Genomic DNA, 19,070 nt, shown 5'->3' on the forward strand with positions numbered 1-19,070 from the left:
AAAACCCCACGTTTCATTGTAAAGTTTGGAGATACAGGCACCTTTATGTTTGTAAGCGTGATGCTATATGAAGAGTGGTCTTTGTTCATTGTGAAGTAGCTGGACCCTGGCAGAGTAAAAGATGCAGAAGGACATCTTTGGGTAACTCAGCTAAAAAGTCAGGACTTCAGGGACAATGCATGATAGGTACGCAACCCTCACTTTTATGTCATACATTGGCAGCTAATAGCCACTTTTGTGCATTCCCAACTTTTGTGCATTCTATTGTAGGTGGACGATGCTCCTGCTCCAGACATTCATTTCCATGATTAAAGTAGGTTGATCCGAGCTGATTTGGTTGAGTTACGCTCACACAAGATTACATCGGTTGAGCTACATCGAGCGTGCTTTATGTCCAGAGTGATGTAATCTCTCTTTGACCATAGCTCAGCCAAATCAGCTCGGATCAACCTACTTTAATCATGGAAATGAATGTCTAGAGCAGGGACATCGTTCCCATGCAGTGGATCTCGCAACAATGATGATTGGATAAAAGTGGCCGTTAGCTAGCAATACATGCCTGTTCCTAGATGATCCATAAAGTAATTATACATTGACCCTTTCATTCATGCAAACGTAGCTGTGTTACACAACACGACCCTCTGCATCTTTTGCTCTGCCAGGGTCCACCTACTTGACAATGAACAAAGACCACTCTTCATATAGTATCACGCTTACAAACATAAAGGCGCCTGTATCTCCAAACTTTACAATGAAACGTAGGGTTTTTATTAGAGCAATGTGCTCGGCTTGGCCAACAGTACCTTGTGTGAAAGTTTCGCGTTCAATGTCGCAAACAGCCCAAAAAGTATTTTTTGGTCGTCGTCGTTGAAGAGGTCGACCCCCAGATCCAGTTTGGCTGGTGGCGACATTGCGAAATCTGGGAATGGCCACGATGAACTTCATACTTTGACACAAGGTGCGTTTCGCCCCGCCGAGCACGTTGATCTATTAAAGAGCCCACGTTTGATTGTAAAGTTCGGAGATACAGGCACCTTTATGTTTTACCTATGCTGTAAGCGTGATGGTATATGTAAAGAGGTCTTTGTTCGTTGTCAAGTAGTAGTATGACCATAGCCAAAGATGCAGAGGGGCGTGGTTGTGTAACTAGCCAAGAGAGGGGCGGGTTGAAGGGTCGATCCTATTGGTGGGGAAATGCATGATGATCCTTTCCCTGCCTTGAGTAAGATCCGCCTATATGACAGCTTGTTTGGTATTTTCTTCAAGTTGACCATGGTCCGATTAATATGCTAATAATGATCAGTGCACCGGATGATACCTATCTTGTACGAAAAGATTATAGGGGTGATGGTATCGTTTGTCTCCTACTAGGTTTGTTCTCATATAAGAAGAATACACATAGAAAAAGATGATGATAATAGCGCATGCTGAATGTTGTCATAGATGAGCACATGTATGTACTCGTGCCACATCGTATCAGAGCTCGCTTTAAACGTACATAATGATTTAAGCCTACAATGGACTATAGGACTAAGCTATCTGTAACAAGCATGATTGTTGGGTATCATTACTACTATGGGTTTATTTGAAGATACAAGCGTCTATTTAAACCTGTGTACGGTCTGCTAAGAATTGCCACTGTCTAATCGTCTATCAGCGTATGAACAAGAAAGCTTCAACGAATGTGATGTGACAAAAGGATCACGGTATCTCGGTGCAATGATGTGGATGATCCAATCTCGCTTTTCCCTTTCATTTTCCTAACCTCCCTTTCATTCCAGAAACCAACCAAGTTGATCACATAGAATCAGCGGGCATCATGGTTGTCGTATTATTGTATCCTTGGTTGCCGCCGTCATAAGCATCTTCATCCATGTTGCAAACTAGATACTGTACGTACATGCCTAGTCTCCAATACTCCAATGTGATCCACTGTCTTTCGTCCAAGGTAGAAGCCCTCTTATCCACGCTATCCGATCCATCATCATCCTCAGCCGCATCCACGTAAACATGGTCCACCCTTCCTGGTAACGACATTCCAGGACCACCTGTCATTGTGCTTGATTGCATCCATCCGTCGAATCATAATCATTGTAAGCCCAACATCCCATCCAGCTGTTGGTCAACCACTTCCTTGGTCACCTTTTATCGTAGCTCAACCAGGTGAAGAAGCTTACATTGCGTAGTCGTAATTGATGGTAAATATGGTATCCATCGATAGTATTCGTATGTATTGAAGTAAGTTGCTACATGTGAATAAAGCTGCTTCTATATGATGGCTGTCTGCTGTTCACTTAAAAAAGGCTGCAAGGAAGGTGCTGCAAGTAAAGAACGCTGCTTGAGACAATGGAGCGAATAGCAACTGCTGGAATGAATGCTGTTACGTTTGATCGTGGCAGATGAGCGTGCAAGAGAGTGTGTTGCGTCAAGAGGCACGTGTGTTGTAGTAGAGTGACAAGAAGGCCGTGTACACGCCATGGACTTGCCATTCAGTCAAAGGCAATCGGATCAAGGCAACTGTAGAATTGACATGATGGCCTGAAGCAATACAATCGTTCGCAGGTGGTAGTTGTACTTGAATGGAGCAACAGTTGAAAATGGGAGTGAGTGGAAGAAGGTGGGAGTGGAAGAGGTGGAAATCTAAGTAGGTTGACCTGTCAAACGCTGCCCTACAAGAATGGGAGGGTGCAGATGTGGGAGAGGCTATGCAGCTTATTACAAGAGGCAATCTCTTTTTGTAAATATGGATAAACATTGGGTTGCAGGTTCCTGCAAAGATGAATGCTAGGAGATTGTGATGTTGTTGCGTAAACGTGTTCGCTTGTTGTAAGATCACCACACCATAGATAGTGTTAAGCCATCCAACGAGAAGTGAAAAGTTTATGAGCGAAGCGAGCAAGCTGGCTGCCTAGTTTTGGTATTGAATGTAATCAATGATGAATAACGTCCTCTAAATGGATGGAACCTAAAATCCAGAATAGAAGGTACACCCGCAAGTGCATATGCTCAAAGGCATTGCTTCTCTTTCCTTAATTGTTTAGCATTGCTGATTCAATGATGGGCTATAGGATTTCTTATACAAGCAGCTTCCTCATCAGAATGGGATGTTGCACCATACTTTGCCGTATGCCGCTCCTTTGAAATTTGTGGCCTGAGAACCGCCTGCGACAAGCCAAACATATGGCAACATCAACGTCGAATCTAAATGCTCCATTCATTCTCGTCATTAAGCATACAGCAGCTTGTATCCATGGTAAAGCAAAAGGATAAAAGCATGGTGTATCTTTACAGCCACACATGATCCGATCCCAATCCTGCAAAGCGCAATGAATAAAATAATTCAGCCGGTGTCACCACAACGTGCAACTGCTACCGCCAAGAAAAATCAGGGTCATTTGTTCCACGTCGAAAAAAACACCCTTTGTTTCAAAGTACCACATGTTTCTCGGTAGCAACGGCCCGTTACGATAAAAGGGAAGAGAAGCTATTCATTCTACTTTTCATGATGTTTGTAATATGATACCATCAAGTAGCTGTATGGGATGGTTTGGGACAAAAGTCAATGACGTTGTTGGGTTGATGGCAAGTGAAACATGCGGGATGTTGGTAGGATCAGGGCGAATCGACCCTGTATAATGCTTAGATGAATGGAGCATTTTGCCATGTTTGGTTGTTTGCAGCACACGGGATCTTTTTGCAGAATCTATTGTGTCCCAATGGGAACAATCGTGGTCCGGGAGCACACGTTTGATTATTCCTCAAATGATAATGACGGGGTATGTGATAAGTGGTAGCATGGCAACAGAAGGATGATGTTTTCCATGTTCACACGCTGATCGTATGATACGACCGAGTGGAGTGTATGTACATCCGCGGACGATTGGTTGGGCCATACCTGAAGTGGGGATAGTGATGGTTCAGATTGAGTGGCCGCTGCATATTGTGTTATATTCTTTCAAACGGCAGATTTTTTTGAGGAAGGCAAATAGAACAAAAAAGGCGAGATGATGCAAACGGTCGGGGGCCCATTCAACGTTATTCACCTTTTTAGCTGACCCTGATTCTTTAGCGCTTGTGAAACATTTTATGTCAGCCACTCGTTTGGCCCTTCCGTTTGCTGACAATATGATTACATCTAGACCAATCATGGCAACTCAAGTTATGAGTTCTTTCTATTATCATCCGGTTGTTTATTCTTCCCTTGTTGTTTGTCAAATGCAACATGCGTATCATAGCAACATGCGTATCCATGGCAACAATGATCTTTATCCATCACCGAAACGTATCAATGTTGAATGTCAAGCCTTATTAGCATTCGGTGATTCCGAGGATGTACAGCCTTGAACGTTAAAATGTGCAGCCTAGTCCCATGCACTCCGGTCCCAGGTACTACAAAAGCGGGGAGACATCAATTGGATGGGAGAGCGCGGGGTGATGTGGGGAAGAAAACGCCGCTGTAAGCTGGGGTACATTACGTAGTGTGGAGCTTCTTGTTGAATAAAGATGTGGAGATTTTATCAACCACGTACTACACACCCATACCCCGCATATACCAATAGATAGTGTCTCCAAGGCTTAATTATTCTCTTTATGCTCCAAAAGAAAATACGATTAAGAAAATAGTCGTTTGAATTACTTTGAAACGGGAAGAGCGGGATCAGGCTGGAGGCGGTGATTGGTTTCAATCACTCGGGATGATGAGGAATGGGGTTCTACAACCTGGTGCTCCGAGTCGTTGATGTTCCCATCCACTCATCCCGCTAAATGGTTCTAATTCAGGGCAAAATATATAAATTGGGCATCATCTCTTGACGTTATCCTTTTACTTTTTCTTTTCTATAATATTCCTAATGTCTGAAAAAGAATATCACGACGACGTCGTTATACCAGCTCGCCAACCTGTACAAACCACCAATGCCCTTAAGGGCTTAATTAGCAACCCATATGTGTTTGCCACTGCTCTCTTCGCCTCTATCGGTGGTGTCACCTTTGGCTGTAAGTCTTTACTTTGGCAATGAAAACAACATCATCCACTCACACTCTCTATGCCAATAGATGATCAAGGTGTTATCTCAGGTGTCCAAACCATGGAGACCTTTATGGCTCGTTTCCCTATGAGTTCCACCGAACAAGGCTTTGTCGTTGCCATTCTCGAATTAGGTGCTTGGGCTGGCTCTTGGCTTACCGCATATCCCGCTGATAGATTCAGTCGTAAATACGCTATCGTTATTGCTTGTCTTGTCTTTTTGCTTGGTAGTGCCTTCCAAGGTGGCGCTCAAACTGTACAATACCTTATGGCTGGTCGTTTCGTTTGCGGTATGGCTGTTGGCTCACTCAGTATGCTTGTCCCTCTCTATCAATCCGAAATTGCTCCACCTGAAGTGCGTGGTTCACTTGTCTCCTTGCAACAATTGGCTGTTACCTTTGGTATCTTGATTTCCTTCTGGATCGATTTTGGCACTCAATACATTGACAATGAGGGTCAATGGCGTATTCCTCTTTGCTTGCAACTCATCCTTGGTCTTATTCTTGGTTTCGGTATCTTGTTCTTCCCATTCTCTCCTCGTTGGCTCATGTCCAAGGGACGTGAAGAAGAAGCTCTTCGTGTACTTTCAAAATTACGTCGCAAGGCTATTGATCATCCTGATGTCCAAGAAGAATGGCGTGAAATCAAAATCTCGGTTGAATTCGACAAGGAATTGGAGCGTCATCAATATCCTCAATACGCTGACCAGCCAGGCTTCAAGAATAGCTTCATGATTGGCCTTTTGGGTTATCGTGATCTCTTCCGCCCCGGCATGTTTAGACGTCTTGCTATCGGCTGTATTATCATGTTCTTCCAGGTAAGCGAAAATGAGTTAAACATCCCATCCACAGCATACTCATTGGCATTATTAGCAATTTGTTGGTACAAACTCTTTGATCTATTATGCTCCCAAGATTTTCCAATCGCTTGGTCTTTCTGGTCAAACAATTTCTCTCTTGGCTACTGGTATCGTTGGTATCATCAACTTTGTTTGCACCTTCCCCACTGTCATGTTCCTTGATATGATGGGCCGTACTCGTACCCTCATGGTTGCATCTGTATTTATGACCCTTTCCATGGTCATCATTGCCATTATCTCTGGTATCTATGATGGTAACTGGGAAGGAAACGAAGGCAAGGGCTGGGTCTGTGTTGCTTTCACTTATGTAAGTGTTTTGTCTTTGAGCTCAAAAGAGATGAAGAAGATGATATTAACATTGCTTTATAGTTCTTCATTGCAAACTTTGCATACTCTTGGGGTCCTATTGGCTGGGTCATTCCTGCTGAGATTTTCCCATTGCGTTCGCGTGCCAAGGCTATGTCCGTTACTACCAGCAGCAACTGGATGAACAACTTCATTATTGCACAAATCACTCCACCCATGTTGGACAACATTGGTTTCGGCACCTATATCTTCTTTGCATGCTTCTGCTTCTTGTCATTCTTTTTTGTCTGGTTCTTCGTTCCCGAAACCAAGGGTCGTGCTCTTGAAGAGATGGATGAAATTTTCGGTGGCGGAACCGCTGCAACCGATAATGAGATCCTTCGTCGTGTGGAGCAACAATATGGTGGATCGTACGTCCCAGCTGGTATCAAGTCTGAATCGGCATAAGCTTATTGTATTCAATAATCCCCATTATCCTTCCTCGAACCCCCTTTATCCCGCTTCCTATCAAATCCATGTACTCATAATAACCTTGTTCCACATTACACGCTTTGTAAATATCTCTTTTTTGACACCTTTTTATAATCAAATCTCATCGTTTCTAATATACAAACAACGTTGATATGGTTGAGAATATGAAGGAGTCTAGAGCGCCACACACACGTGAGCTTTCTACTGCATATAAACGTGATGGTCCACTTTCAGGAGAATACTTCATGATGGTTGACGGGTCCAGGGACAGCGGCTTTCTGGATATTGTCCTGGTTCTTCAATTCTTCCGCTGAGGCCGTATCCCGATTTGGCTATGGGTAAGGTTGAAGTAAGCATCATCCACCAGCAAAAACGCCAACCATAAATGATACTTACATAACCACGGGATGCAAACTTACGGTTATGGTGGTGCATAATCTGTCGAAGCACATTTTGCCTATTACGGTCTTTGTCATGAGGCGGCATAGGCATATGATCTTCTGAGGCCTGCCCAAACAGCTGTAATGAACGGGAGGTATGGTTAGCAAAGTCAATCACATATAAAAATCAAGCTAACTTACGAGTTGCACGCTATGCAAATGAGCTGCATGACTCGCTCCAAATGATGGATTTGGCCGAAATGGATGATCCATTTGTTGTACGTGATGGTGCTGCTTGCATTGCCGTGGTGAGTTCTTCTCGCAACAATGTCGAGGGACGCGACTTTACGATTCCTTGTGGAAACCAACCACGTACAGTAGGGACATCAGCCATCATACTCCCACTAGGATATTCAGTGCCATTCTTTTGACCCTTACGAAATTGATGCAGTCGCAGTGGTTCAAGGTGACATTATCCCTGCACCGATTAGTAATGTAACAAGAATGGACATTAGAATTTGGAGAATACACGTGACAAAGGTAGTGATGCAAATGCCTTACTTCTTGACGATCCTTCCACGATAAAGTTGGGATGCCCGCAGCATGGTCAACGAAGCTTTGCAGGATTCTCTCATGAATCGCGCGTTGTTGTGGTGTCCTTCTGCAGTTCTTGTGTTTCCCTTTGCTTGGAGTTGCCTTTGTATTTCTCTCGCTTCATGACCAAACCAGTTATCCTGGGGATTTGTGCCCATCCCAGCTCATTCAAATTCCTTGTTTCTTGGCCGAGGTTTTCATGCCACCTAATCAACATGCATATCAGCATACAAACTAAGAGAAGGCAAGAAATGATAACCATACCATAAAGAAGAATCCATCAGGTAATAGGGCCAAATGTCATAAAGACACAACGAACACAAATAACAATGATGCACTGAATAGGTGGTCACTACGATCATGCATGAGTCCCTTCCACCCTATGGGCGATCAAAGAAGTACACCTTGTCACTTACCAAGCGATGAAGCTTTTGATGATGAATGCGGTAGACGAAAGAGACTGGTGATGATGATACTGGTGACAACAGCCTTGTTTATATGTGAATGGGCGTGGGAATTGTTGTCCATGCAAGAAAAGGAGGAGGCTGTGATTGATGAAGCGATCAAGGACCTTAAGAACATGAGGTCAAAGGCAATGTCAATATCATCGTTGATGAATCCATTTACCACCAAGGAGAAAAGTGTCATTGATGAAGGTGGTACTATCAATGCAAGTCGTCAAGCTGCATAAACGCGTAGACTGCATTTGTCGTCATGAGACTTTAGTGCTGCCACTTGATATGTCTTTTGAAAAGAATCATACTACGAGTGTTGTGAGGTATCGTTGAAGCTGATTACGTTGCAAGATAGACAAAAAGAGTGCATGACGAGTGGAAGGCTGTACACATTCATGGAGTCGATTGTTGTTTTATTCGTTGCTCGGTGAGAAAAAGGTAATCTCCAAGGGTCTTTGTTGTACATGGAGTAGAGATCAAGGTGAACGCTGCTGCGAATGTCGATTGGCGAGTGAATAGATGGCAGATTGGGAAAAGGAATGTGGTTGAGTAAACATACGTATAATAAAAGTGGGGTTGACAGAAGATGGCGAAGAGATCGGGATTCGAGGTCAATGAATCCGATTTATCACAATGGACCACAGCTGGCTCTTGGTGCATGTTCAGCTCAATACAGCTAGTCGCTCTGTGCGATGGTATCCCAATAATCAAATCGATCGCTTTAACGTGTATAAAACGTGGAGATGACGATTGCCAGCACATCCCGATTTGGCTAAACATCATCCAAATTATGCAATTCATACCCGGCTGTTGGGATTACATAGGATATCGCTCACATGGATCATCACAAATGGGATAGGGAGAAGGGAAGGGTGTATACTGCTGGTGATGATTCATTCATCAATCGTACATTAGATCCGAATCACCGATCTCAGCCAAATTCATGGAGGATCGTAGAAGGATTCCAATGCAAATTCCAAATCGGGAACCTCCCCAAATCGACACTGCTGCCTGAGACACTCGATATGAATCTGACACTTTGGATGATCGTATAATATAAGCAACAGGCGAAAAATGAACGATCTTTTCCTTTCCCCATCTCACTTTTTACCATGAATTCGCTGTTACAATGTGCAGCATGCAAATCTCGTCTTTATGAACCAGTGACCCTTTCATGTGGATATACAATCTGTAGCTCATGTACCCAACCACCTTCCAGCGATGCTACTGTATTCGTCTGCCCTGCCAAACAATGCCATCAACCCACTCACTTGTTTGCGAGGAATCAAGTAGCACATCACGTTGACAGCACTCTCCAGCGCATCATCGAAGCAGTGTCAATTAACGGTGATATCAAGTATCTTCTTTGTTGCCCTCATTGCCATGATACGCTATGCGAACCTGTAACAACACAATGTGGGCACACCTGTTGCTATGGTTGCATGCTGAAGCTCAAATGTCAAGGAAAATCATGCACCGAATGCCAATCACCTTTACCACACTACAGCTACCTCAACCGTCAAGCTAGCATCAACCGCCTACTTGAACAAATTGTGCGCTTTTTTGCATATCCGAAAATTCAACAACAAGTTGTTCGCCAGCAACATGAGTATCGCTCGCCATTGTTTACGACTGGGTCGATTATACTACCACGCCAACGTACCCATTTTTCTCTTTTCAAATCATCGGATCTACACCTCCTCGAAAAAGCTCTCTTGTATTCAAACGGCTCACTTTATTTACCAGTGATCCATCACGTACGATCTTCAACACCACCACGCTATGGCACATTGATTCAAGTCATTGGTGTGGAAGAGCGCTATTCTCCTATCACTGGAAAAGCCATCTTGCTCAACGTGAGGGGTCGTGAACGCATCAAGGTATCGGATATTGAGCAAGTCATGGAGGATGGGATGGCTATTATGGTGGCAACGTATGGGTTAGTGCCTGTCAATGCTATGGATAATTGTGACATTGTGCGTACCACAGCATGCGATATTGAGATGCGTATTCGTCAACTAGCCGCACATGATACGACGACCACAACGACAACGATGGTATCAAAGCAACAAAGCCATCCTACGTTGACAACCCATGTTGCCGGTCTTTTAGGACGTAAATGGTTGGAGGATATGCAACAGCAGCAAGGGCTATTACCATCCCCTGCGAAACCTGATTCTCTTGTATGGTGGGTGGCAGTTGCATTGCCAATCAGTGTCGAGCAACGTTATCGTTTGCTGTGCTCAGAGTCATTGCAGCACCGATTACACCTCGTGCTTTCTTGGATCACTCAGCTCAGCTCTCAATGGCAATATTGCCGTCGGATGGCCAACCAGGCTTTGGCTACTGTGTTTGATCAACAACCCTACAACAAGATGCTCTAAATTTACCACACACGCATGATTAAGAGCTCAACATACTCTCGTTTCAGCCTTCTAGTATGCCTCTCGTCGTCGGGAACTTTGAATACCTCACCTATGCCCATATCCAACATCCTTCTTCTTATGCCTGTTATACCGATCTATATGCACTTTTTTCTTTTAGCTACAGTACCATCATCAATAAAATCTTGGGGGATTATCGATCGAATAAGAAAGGAATGATTGGATCACTTTTATGCAAGGAGCTTTAGGGGCTGAAGTAAGAAGACTTTTGTATCTTACAGTGTTGTAGATGCGGATACTACAGCAGCAGCAGCAAAGTGTATGTAATGTTGATATTCCAAAGAAGAAAAAGACGACCAACGTTTCATCATGTTTCTTCCCACGTCATCCCTCAGCCATACTTTAAAAAGTGCTACAGGCTCGGACATCATCCAAGATTCCAAAAGAAAGTGATACACACACAACGCGCTTTGCAAACACAGTGGCACAAGTGTGAAACCATGAAGCAGCACGTTCAACATGAAATGCCATCTGTCTGAATTTCAACCCTGCAGCCGTACAAGAACGAAAAAAGGAAGGTAACCCTCAGGTTATGCAGATTCTTCATCCCCTTATGCAAATAGCAAATCCCAAACGTTTATCATCCATGTTTGATCTATGTCAAGGAATGAAATGGGTGGTTGTGATAGGTCACTATTGGGATATGGTAAAAGTAAAAAAGAGATGCTGTACTACAACGATACATGTCAAATAAGAAGAAGCACATGCAAGAGGAGAGAGTGGGATGTTGGATCATGTACCCAACCACAGGATTAAGCCTCCGATTTTGGCGTATGTCTACCAGCACCACACCCATCCCCTTCCATCACGCTCCACCAACCCACCTCTTTTTTTCCTTTTTCCCCTACTTTTCTTGTTTCCCATCCACATTTCATTCTTTTTCTTCTTCTCAACACTACTTCTTTTCATTCAATTCTTATCTTCTTCTTATTCGCATCATGAGAGAAATCATTCACGTTCAAGCAGGTAACCTATCATGTCCCACCCATAACGCGTTCGAACTCAGGTGGCTGTCAACCATGGCATTGTACTCATTGTCTCATGGCTCTCGTTACTTCTTATAGGTCAATGTGGCAATCAGGTATGCAATGGATTCCTCTTTCGACAATGCGCTTCCTCGAGATTGGGTTGAATGGGTTCCTCGTGTGAAGAAGACAAGAGTGTCCCTTCAGGGGGGTTACAGCCAAGGGGGCGGTGGGGGTGCAAGGGAACACGGAGGGACGGGCGGGGGAGTTGTATCTTTTGGGGGAGGAGAAGAAGCAGCATGATGATGATGATGATGATACTACTTTGGCTCTAACACACATACAACGAGTAGATTGGTCAAAAGTTCTGGGAAACCATCAGTCAAGAACATGGTATCGATGGCACAGGTGCTTATGCTGGTGACAATGATCTTCAATTGGAACGTATCAATGTCTACTATAATGTGAAGGCTCCACTGGCAAATATGTACCAAGGTAAATGATGATGATGATGACCATGTTAAGCATTGGTGATATGGATGTACTCATACAAAGAAGCGCAAACCAGATAGGGCTGTGCTTGTTGATTTGGAACCTGCTACAATGGATGCTATTCGAGGCAGCACCTATGGCAAGTGGGGGTGCAAGGGAACACGGAGGACGGGCGGGGGGAGTTGTATCTTTTGGGGGAGGAGAAGAAGCAGCATGATGATGATGATGATGATACTACTTTGGCTCTAACACACATACAACGAGTAGATTGGTCAAAAGTTCTGGGAAACCATCAGTCAAGAACATGGTATCGATGGCACAGGTGCTTATGCTGGTGACAATGATCTTCAATTGGAACGTATCAATGTCTACTATAACGAAGGCTCCACTGGCAAATATGTACCAAGGTAAATGATGATGATGATGACCATGTTAAGCATTGGTGATATGGATGTACTCATACAAAAGAACAAACCAAATAGAGCTGTGCTTGTTGATTTGGAACCTGCTACAATGGATGCTATTCGAGGCAGCACCTATGGCAAGCTCTTTCGACCAGACAACTTTATCCATGCTCAATCGGGTGCTGGTAACTCATGGGCCAAGGGTTACTACACCGAGGGTGCTGAATTGGTGGAATCTGTATTGGATGTGATTCGCAAGGAGGCTGAACACACTGATTGCTTGCAAGGCTTCCAGTTGGCTCACTCCCTTGGTGGTGGCACTGGCTCGGGTATGGGCTCACTCTTGCTTTCCAAGATCCGCGAAGAATACCCAGATCGTATGTTGTGTACCTATTCAGTGGTGCCATCTCCAAAGGTCTCTGATACCGTCGTGGAGCCTTACAATGCCGTATTGACCGTACATCAACTCGTGGAAAATTGTGATGCCACCTTTTGCATTGATAACGAAGCTCTTTACGACATTTGCTTCCGTACTCTCAAGCTTACCAACCCTGGCTATGGTGATCTCAATCAACTCGTATCAGCTGTCATGTCCGGTGTCTCTACCTCGTTGCGTTTCCCTGGTCAATTGAACTCTGATCTTCGTAAACTCTTTGTCAATATGGGTAAGTGAATGCATCTTTTATTCTTTTATCTACATTCATATCCACTCATTCACTTTTATTCAGTGCCATTCCCTCGTCTTCACTTTTTCATGGTTGGCTTTGCACCTTTGACGGCCTTTGGTTCACAACAATACCGTAATTTGAGCGTCCCTGAACTTACAGCACAAATGTTTGATGCTCGTAACATGATGGCTGCTTCTGATCCTCGTCATGGCCGTTACCTTACTGTGGCTACCATGTTCCGTGGTCGTCTTTCCACCAAGGAGGTTGAGAACCAAATGTTGGCTGTGCAGCAAAAGAACTCGTCTTACTTTGTGGAATGGATTCCTAACAGCGTCAAGACATCTTTGTGTGACATTCCACCTGTCGGTTTGAAAATGTCGGGCACTTTTATCGGCAACAGCACCTCTATTCAAGAATTGTTCAAGCGTGTCAATGAGCAATTCACGGCCATGTTTAGACGCAAGGCTTTCATGCATTGGTACACGGGTGAAGGCATGGATGAAATGGAATTCACCGAAGCTGAATCCAACATGAACGATTTGGTGTCGGAGTAAGTGTCTCACTTTATGAAACACGCAACATAAATATTCATCCACTCTTTTAGATATCAACAATACCAAGAAGCCACTGCCGATGAAGAAATGTTGGATGATGAAGAGGAGTATCTCGAAGAGGATGAGCAACCATTGGACGATTAGTAATAGTTTTTCATTTACAATGGAAGGGGTTGAAAGCAAAAAAGAATAATCATAATACACAAAAGGTGTTTGGGTCTCAAATAATCTATACTACAATGTATGTATGTTGTTGTTTAATGTTGTGATCGGTAAAGCCACACGGCCAAACCACCAATGACAGCGGCAGCAGCTGTGGTCCAGTTGACGCTGTTGCACAGGGATGACGTGGAGGTGTTTTGCACAGTATCCTTGGGATTGCAATAGTACTTTGCAAAGTAATCGTTTTGGATCCATAAGAGCTTGTTGAATGCAGAAAGGGCCTTGGCTTCTTCTTCACGAGGCAAGTTGAGAGAAAGCACACCACCCACGAGCGTGGTTTCGACATAGCCCATAAGTGCGTTCATGTGAATGTATTCAACGTTGATACGGCTCTTTTTTTCGGGAGTGTCGGTATGGATCTTTGCAACATGATCCAAATAGCGCAACATGCGTTCATCATAAGGGCCATCAAAGAGCTTCTCCAAATAACGCTTCAAAAAGTCCTTGCGGAACTTGATTTGGTCCGAATTGGGGTTCAAGCTGTCCAAGTCATCGACAACCTTGCCTTGGTAACCTTCGTTGCGTGGCAAAAAGTGCTTCCATGTGATATCATAGCCATAGAGCTTGTCATAGACAGCATCCACCACAGCAGGAATCAAAGGCTTAAGACGAGGACCAACCGTTTCAATGACCTTGATATCATCAGGACCTACATACATACAACATGTAAATGAGTAAACTTGATAACAGCAGCATGAGACGCGTGCGCTTGATACATACCAAAGTCCATAAAGTTGGTCACGTATTGGAAACGATAAGCACCATCAGTATAGAGCTTGTCACGATCAATGTGTTGTTGCATGGTCAAAAGTACAAAAGAGTAGGGGGTGGCGAGGAGGAGAAAAGAATAATGAGATGTGTTTATTTTCTGTCGATCAGCCAATTTTTATAGACAAGGATAAGCGGAGTAGGTTGCATCAGACGCGCAAGCGAACGTCAACCGTAAAAGGTAACAAACAAAACCGTTCCTTCGTACGTAAGTACGCACAACCACGCCATGTCTCAGTCAGATCATTATCCATCCGATTCCTTTGTCGCAGATGCAATTGGTCAAGTTGTACTCGAAAAGGTAAGCAAACAAATGCGCTCGGGTAGAGTTTTCTCTTTTTTGGAAAACAAACAAATCGGATGAAAGAGCATGGTGTGGAGAGAAGAATCGAAAAGTTCACCAGATGACTCAACAAGAAAAAAAAGTGGTTCCACTTGTTCTTCCGCAAGGAAATGGAAAGGGTAAACTATATGCGAGAATGATGTTTTCTTTTTTCTTCTTTTCGTAAAAGAGCCATGCATGAATTATAAGGCATTGATAGTCCAAGTGATGTTTATTCACACGATGGAGGGATACTAGTGGAACGTGTATGTAGACGATGGGAGAGAGAGACAATTGACTCGATCTTGATACGATACAAAGAGCCCACCTTACCATTATCCAATAACAATGAGGGAGCGGAAGGAGTCGGATCTGGCTTTCATTCTCCAAAATGTATTTCCAAACTATTTCCGCATTGCTGGTTCTTTTGTGATACAAGCCGAGTTGCCGCACAATAGCAACAATCTAGAAAAGTCTTCCTTACAAATGCAAATGTGAAGTGAAGAATAGAATAGAAGACTTTTAATACAAACATCTCAAGGTTTAACGATACAATGATCATGGCGTTTGTCAACTATTTGGCTGAGCTCGTCTAATGTTAGGGGGATGCAATCATCGAGGTTCCATTGTCTTTTTCCTGGATCACGTGGTAACCATAGGCGACGTTCAAGCTGCTCAACCAAGGGTGGGTATGCAAATCCATCATCGTAGCGTGGTTGATCTGAGGGATATAGGGTCAAGGGTCGAATCTCTTCTTCTTCCTCCTCCTTGTTGTTATCATTGCTGCTTCCATCACCATCCTCCAAGTGGGAAATGTCTTTGATCGTGATGCTGCTACTTCGGCTGGTGCTTCTCGGCGTAGTGATCTGCTGATGGATCCCATATCGTCCATGCACGTACCATGTCTTGAGATAAGAAAGTTTCCAAATATCATCCACGGGATTTGCATGTACAATGTCAGGTAGCTGTGGGCGGGTCATTGTTGTGGAGCGCATGTACTGCTTTGATAGCTTGATTTTTGCCCAAACGGTAAAAACCGAAAGTGGTATGATAGCGGTAGCTGCAATCCACACTCCCTTGAGATACAATAATCCCATCACCGTCATTTGGAAAATGAGCAATCCATCCGAGGTATAGCCTGCCATGCGCTGATAAAGGAAACCGTTCGACTCATAGCGACGTACATAGCAATAGGCAAATTGATGTCGAAAGCAAACAAGCGCAAGAGAGAAATAAAGGAGGGCGAAGAGTAGGATCAAAGGTTGGATGACTGAGTAGGTCATGGAAATCACAAACACCAAAATGTGATTTGGGTAATAGTAGTAAAAGGGGAACGACCATGGCTGAGTATGTCGAGAGAGTTTGCGAGGCGTGTTGGAAATAAAGGGAATGGATGCGATCAAATGGCCGAAGAGCTGTGAACCAAGCTGAAGTAATTCCATAGCATGCGAGGAGCTGTTGAAGAGGATATAACTTAGGAAAAAGTTGGCTCCTTGTGGTAAAAACTTGGCCAGCAAGTGAATCACCCGTGCAGGTTCATGAAGTACATCCAACATCGTAGATAGAAAAGTCGTGCCGAGAAGAAATACAATGAGAACGTTGAATATGGCAAAACGATAATAGCGGCAAAGTACGGCATCCTCCAACTCTGAATAAGATACAAAATCTTGTTGCTTGGAAATGACTACATCAAACCATTAGCTCTATGTTGATGATACCCGTTCTTTCATATAATCCATACCAAACAAGATCCAAGGAAGGAGGCTCATGAATAAAGTCACCAGAAGCATTGGAAGTACATGTTGAACAAACGATCTCACCAAGGTTGAGCTTGCTAGAAAGGAATCAAGAAAGCCGAGGTGTTGGGAGAGCGATTCGATCGACGTAAGACTAAGAATGAATGATACTGGAAAGAGCCAAAATATAGTCAACGACCTAGTAGATAATATGAGATGTTAGACCCCATTTTGTTATATACTCACACAATAAGCTTACCATACGGCAACGAACACGGTCCATCTTCTCACTTGGCTCATCACCTTGTCTCTTCGTCCACGACGTAGCAACCCTTCCCACATGACATCTCTTGGTTCAGGAGCCAACTGCGTTTGGAATACGCCTGGTTTCCATGATGTGACAATCTGCGCACATAGCCTTGCTGATTCTATGGATCTATTACAACAACCATGAGCATCTTTGTTGTATATAGATACGAGAGAGGGTCATCGATACATACTTGAAGGTAACAAAAGCCGTGCCAGTAGGTGTGCAATAGCGTGCTGACATGTGGTTAAGTTCACGTAGCCGTTCTATCTCTCGATCGATATCGTCAATCTTGTCCAGCAGATCGACAATGCCGTGGTGAGGAGGAATGCTTTGTATCCAGTTGGGTGTAATGCATCGTCGACCAAGGACAATGAGGAGACGTTCAAGGCGATCGATGTGTTGCATGCGTCGCTGAAGGGCGAGTTGAAGAGGTTCAGCACCTGCTTGACTCAATAGACTCACGGTATCGACAGGGCCAACCTCTGACGAAAAGTGCTGGCGAAGCGCTTGGACATTGCGTAGGTGATGCGGTACATTGGTGACAAGAACGGTGTAGGATCGCTTTTGGGGTTGTTGAAGAAGATGGCAATGATTGGCGAAGAGCAGCCAGAGCCAACCCAGGGATATCAGAAATACAAATGCAGCATGGATCCAAACAATGGGCGTGTCATCGGGCACATTGGATATTGATAACCGAAAGAGAGTCGCATTGCTATGGAAATAGGCGATTTCATCATCGTTGCTCAAGGTAGGTGTGGATTGCCAGTGCACCGATAACAATGTAGGACACAGCAACAATGCAAGTAATGCAAGGAATTGTACAGCCATCCGTAGAAATCGTAAATACATGGCCGCATCCAAGCCTACATGATCAATCATCCACGCTTCATCCAGCTTGATCGATCCCGTTAACCATCCAAATGGCTTTGAAGATAACGGATTGGTGCTATTCCTGATATATATAGGATGTTGTTAGTATTTACGTATCATTCATGCAATAAAAATCTTACTCTTGTAATCGTGTACGTGGTGCAAATAAGGATTGCATGGATTTACGTGATCGAAGCAGCTCGAAACCGGTAACACAGACAATGGCAATCGTACATGAAATACCAAATGTCGTCGTTAGCCCCAGGAGTGTAGGTATATAGTATACTGTATTAATAGTAGCCATGGATTAATGGGGGTAATGATGGGGTGGGTGAAAGATGAGACACGCTGTGTACTACACTGGCAGGAGCACAACAAAGGTAAAGACGTAAAAATGATGGATGAGAGGAAGGAGAGACAACAAGCGTTGTTGTTTCTGCTAGAAAACAAACAAACCGGGTTTCAAGAGCTGTCAAGAGATGTTGTCCACTCACAAAAGAATGCTATCTAGTTTCATTCAAAATGTCCACTACCACCACCAGGATTCTTTCACCTGCTGCTGCTGTCTCGTCACCTTGCTCTCTCTCTTTTTCTTAATACACCTTTGTTTGCTTTGCTATCAGCAGAAATCTTGGTCCAAGTATACCTTTCACATGATGAGATGGGGTTATGCTGAGCACCAGGTGGTGAGAAAAAAAGTACATCTCAATTGCATGATATTACAACTACCACAGCAGCAGCACCATCGCGTCCTTATATATCAGCAATATCCCCGCCCGTAGATGTGTTGCTTAAACATCCCATTCCTTGAAAACCTGATAAGGCTACTATGTGGTGGTGGTAGCAGCAGCAGTGGAAACCCTAGCTTGAGAAAGCTAATGACATGAATAATGCATAATTTAGCTGGTATGAAATCTCGTGTTCGACCGTGTTTATAAACAGCGAACGAGTACAAGAACCATGTGTTACCCACACACGATGTTTAAATTCTCAAAATGCTACACGACCATAAATTCGCTCATTGTGGCGAAGCACATTCTTGCCCAAATGAATCGTTTACAGCATGTACAAGGTGCATCTTGTTATAGTGAAGGCTCGTTGAAAAGTAGGCTGCTGTAAAGTGAAAAGCAATACGCAATACCTCACAGCCGCACAAAACCATGTTAGAACATGGTTCGTGTTACACTGAGCTTGAAGGACGGTTTATGTACACCTTTGTAGTAA

General features: G+C 43.9%; 8 protein-coding genes across 8 annotated transcripts; 3 read left to right on the forward strand and 5 right to left on the reverse strand.

Moving 5' to 3' along the window:
• Window positions 1–1,797: 1,797 nt before the first annotated feature.
• On the reverse strand, window positions 1,798–2,055 carry O0I10_009389 (uncharacterized protein; the record flags this gene model as incomplete). Its single annotated transcript, XM_058489381.1, has 1 exon — window positions 1,798–2,055. One exon carries the CDS (start codon window positions 2,053–2,055, stop codon window positions 1,798–1,800), a length of 258 nt encoding a protein of 85 aa, XP_058339906.1.
• A 2,795-nt stretch (window positions 2,056–4,850) lies between these two features.
• O0I10_009390 (uncharacterized protein) lies at window positions 4,851–6,638 on the forward strand (the record flags this gene model as incomplete). Its single annotated transcript, XM_058489382.1, has 4 exons — window positions 4,851–4,995; window positions 5,056–5,843; window positions 5,899–6,192; window positions 6,255–6,638. 4 exons carry the CDS (start codon window positions 4,851–4,853, stop codon window positions 6,636–6,638), a joined length of 1,611 nt encoding a protein of 536 aa, XP_058339907.1.
• A 254-nt stretch (window positions 6,639–6,892) lies between these two features.
• On the reverse strand, window positions 6,893–7,315 carry O0I10_009391 (uncharacterized protein; the record flags this gene model as incomplete). Its single annotated transcript, XM_058489383.1, has 3 exons — window positions 6,893–6,994; window positions 7,059–7,181; window positions 7,244–7,315. The coding sequence occupies 3 exons, from the start codon at window positions 7,313–7,315 to the stop codon at window positions 6,893–6,895; spliced, it is 297 nt and encodes a 98-aa protein (XP_058339908.1).
• A 358-nt stretch (window positions 7,316–7,673) lies between these two features.
• Window positions 7,674–8,218, reverse strand: O0I10_009392 (uncharacterized protein; the record flags this gene model as incomplete). Its single annotated transcript, XM_058489384.1, has 3 exons — window positions 7,674–7,842; window positions 7,901–7,988; window positions 8,053–8,218. The coding sequence occupies 3 exons, from the start codon at window positions 8,216–8,218 to the stop codon at window positions 7,674–7,676; spliced, it is 423 nt and encodes a 140-aa protein (XP_058339909.1).
• Window positions 8,219–9,203: 985 nt separating this feature from the next.
• O0I10_009393 (uncharacterized protein) lies at window positions 9,204–10,475 on the forward strand (the record flags this gene model as incomplete). The annotated part of the gene is made up of 1 exon (XM_058489385.1): window positions 9,204–10,475. One exon carries the CDS (start codon window positions 9,204–9,206, stop codon window positions 10,473–10,475), a length of 1,272 nt encoding a protein of 423 aa, XP_058339910.1.
• Window positions 10,476–11,473: 998 nt separating this feature from the next.
• On the forward strand, window positions 11,474–13,762 carry O0I10_009394 (tubulin beta-2 chain; the record flags this gene model as incomplete). The annotated part of the gene is made up of 6 exons (XM_058489386.1): window positions 11,474–11,501; window positions 11,600–11,616; window positions 12,260–12,399; window positions 12,475–13,061; window positions 13,125–13,614; window positions 13,669–13,762. 6 exons carry the CDS (start codon window positions 11,474–11,476, stop codon window positions 13,760–13,762), a joined length of 1,356 nt encoding a protein of 451 aa, XP_058339911.1.
• Window positions 13,763–13,875: 113 nt separating this feature from the next.
• Window positions 13,876–14,642, reverse strand: O0I10_009395 (uncharacterized protein; the record flags this gene model as incomplete). The annotated part of the gene is made up of 2 exons (XM_058489387.1): window positions 13,876–14,489; window positions 14,561–14,642. 2 exons carry the CDS (start codon window positions 14,640–14,642, stop codon window positions 13,876–13,878), a joined length of 696 nt encoding a protein of 231 aa, XP_058339912.1.
• Window positions 14,643–15,466: 824 nt separating this feature from the next.
• Window positions 15,467–18,150, reverse strand: O0I10_009396 (uncharacterized protein; the record flags this gene model as incomplete). The annotated part of the gene is made up of 5 exons (XM_058489388.1): window positions 15,467–16,614; window positions 16,672–16,865; window positions 16,926–17,102; window positions 17,167–17,928; window positions 17,987–18,150. The coding sequence occupies 5 exons, from the start codon at window positions 18,148–18,150 to the stop codon at window positions 15,467–15,469; spliced, it is 2,445 nt and encodes an 814-aa protein (XP_058339913.1).
• Window positions 18,151–19,070: the final 920 nt, after the last annotated feature.

This window comes from Lichtheimia ornata (assembly GCF_029851405.1).
Source record: "Lichtheimia ornata isolate CBS 291.66 chromosome Unknown scaffold00054, whole genome shotgun sequence".
Lineage (NCBI taxonomy): Eukaryota > Fungi > Mucoromycota > Mucoromycetes > Mucorales > Lichtheimiaceae > Lichtheimia > Lichtheimia ornata.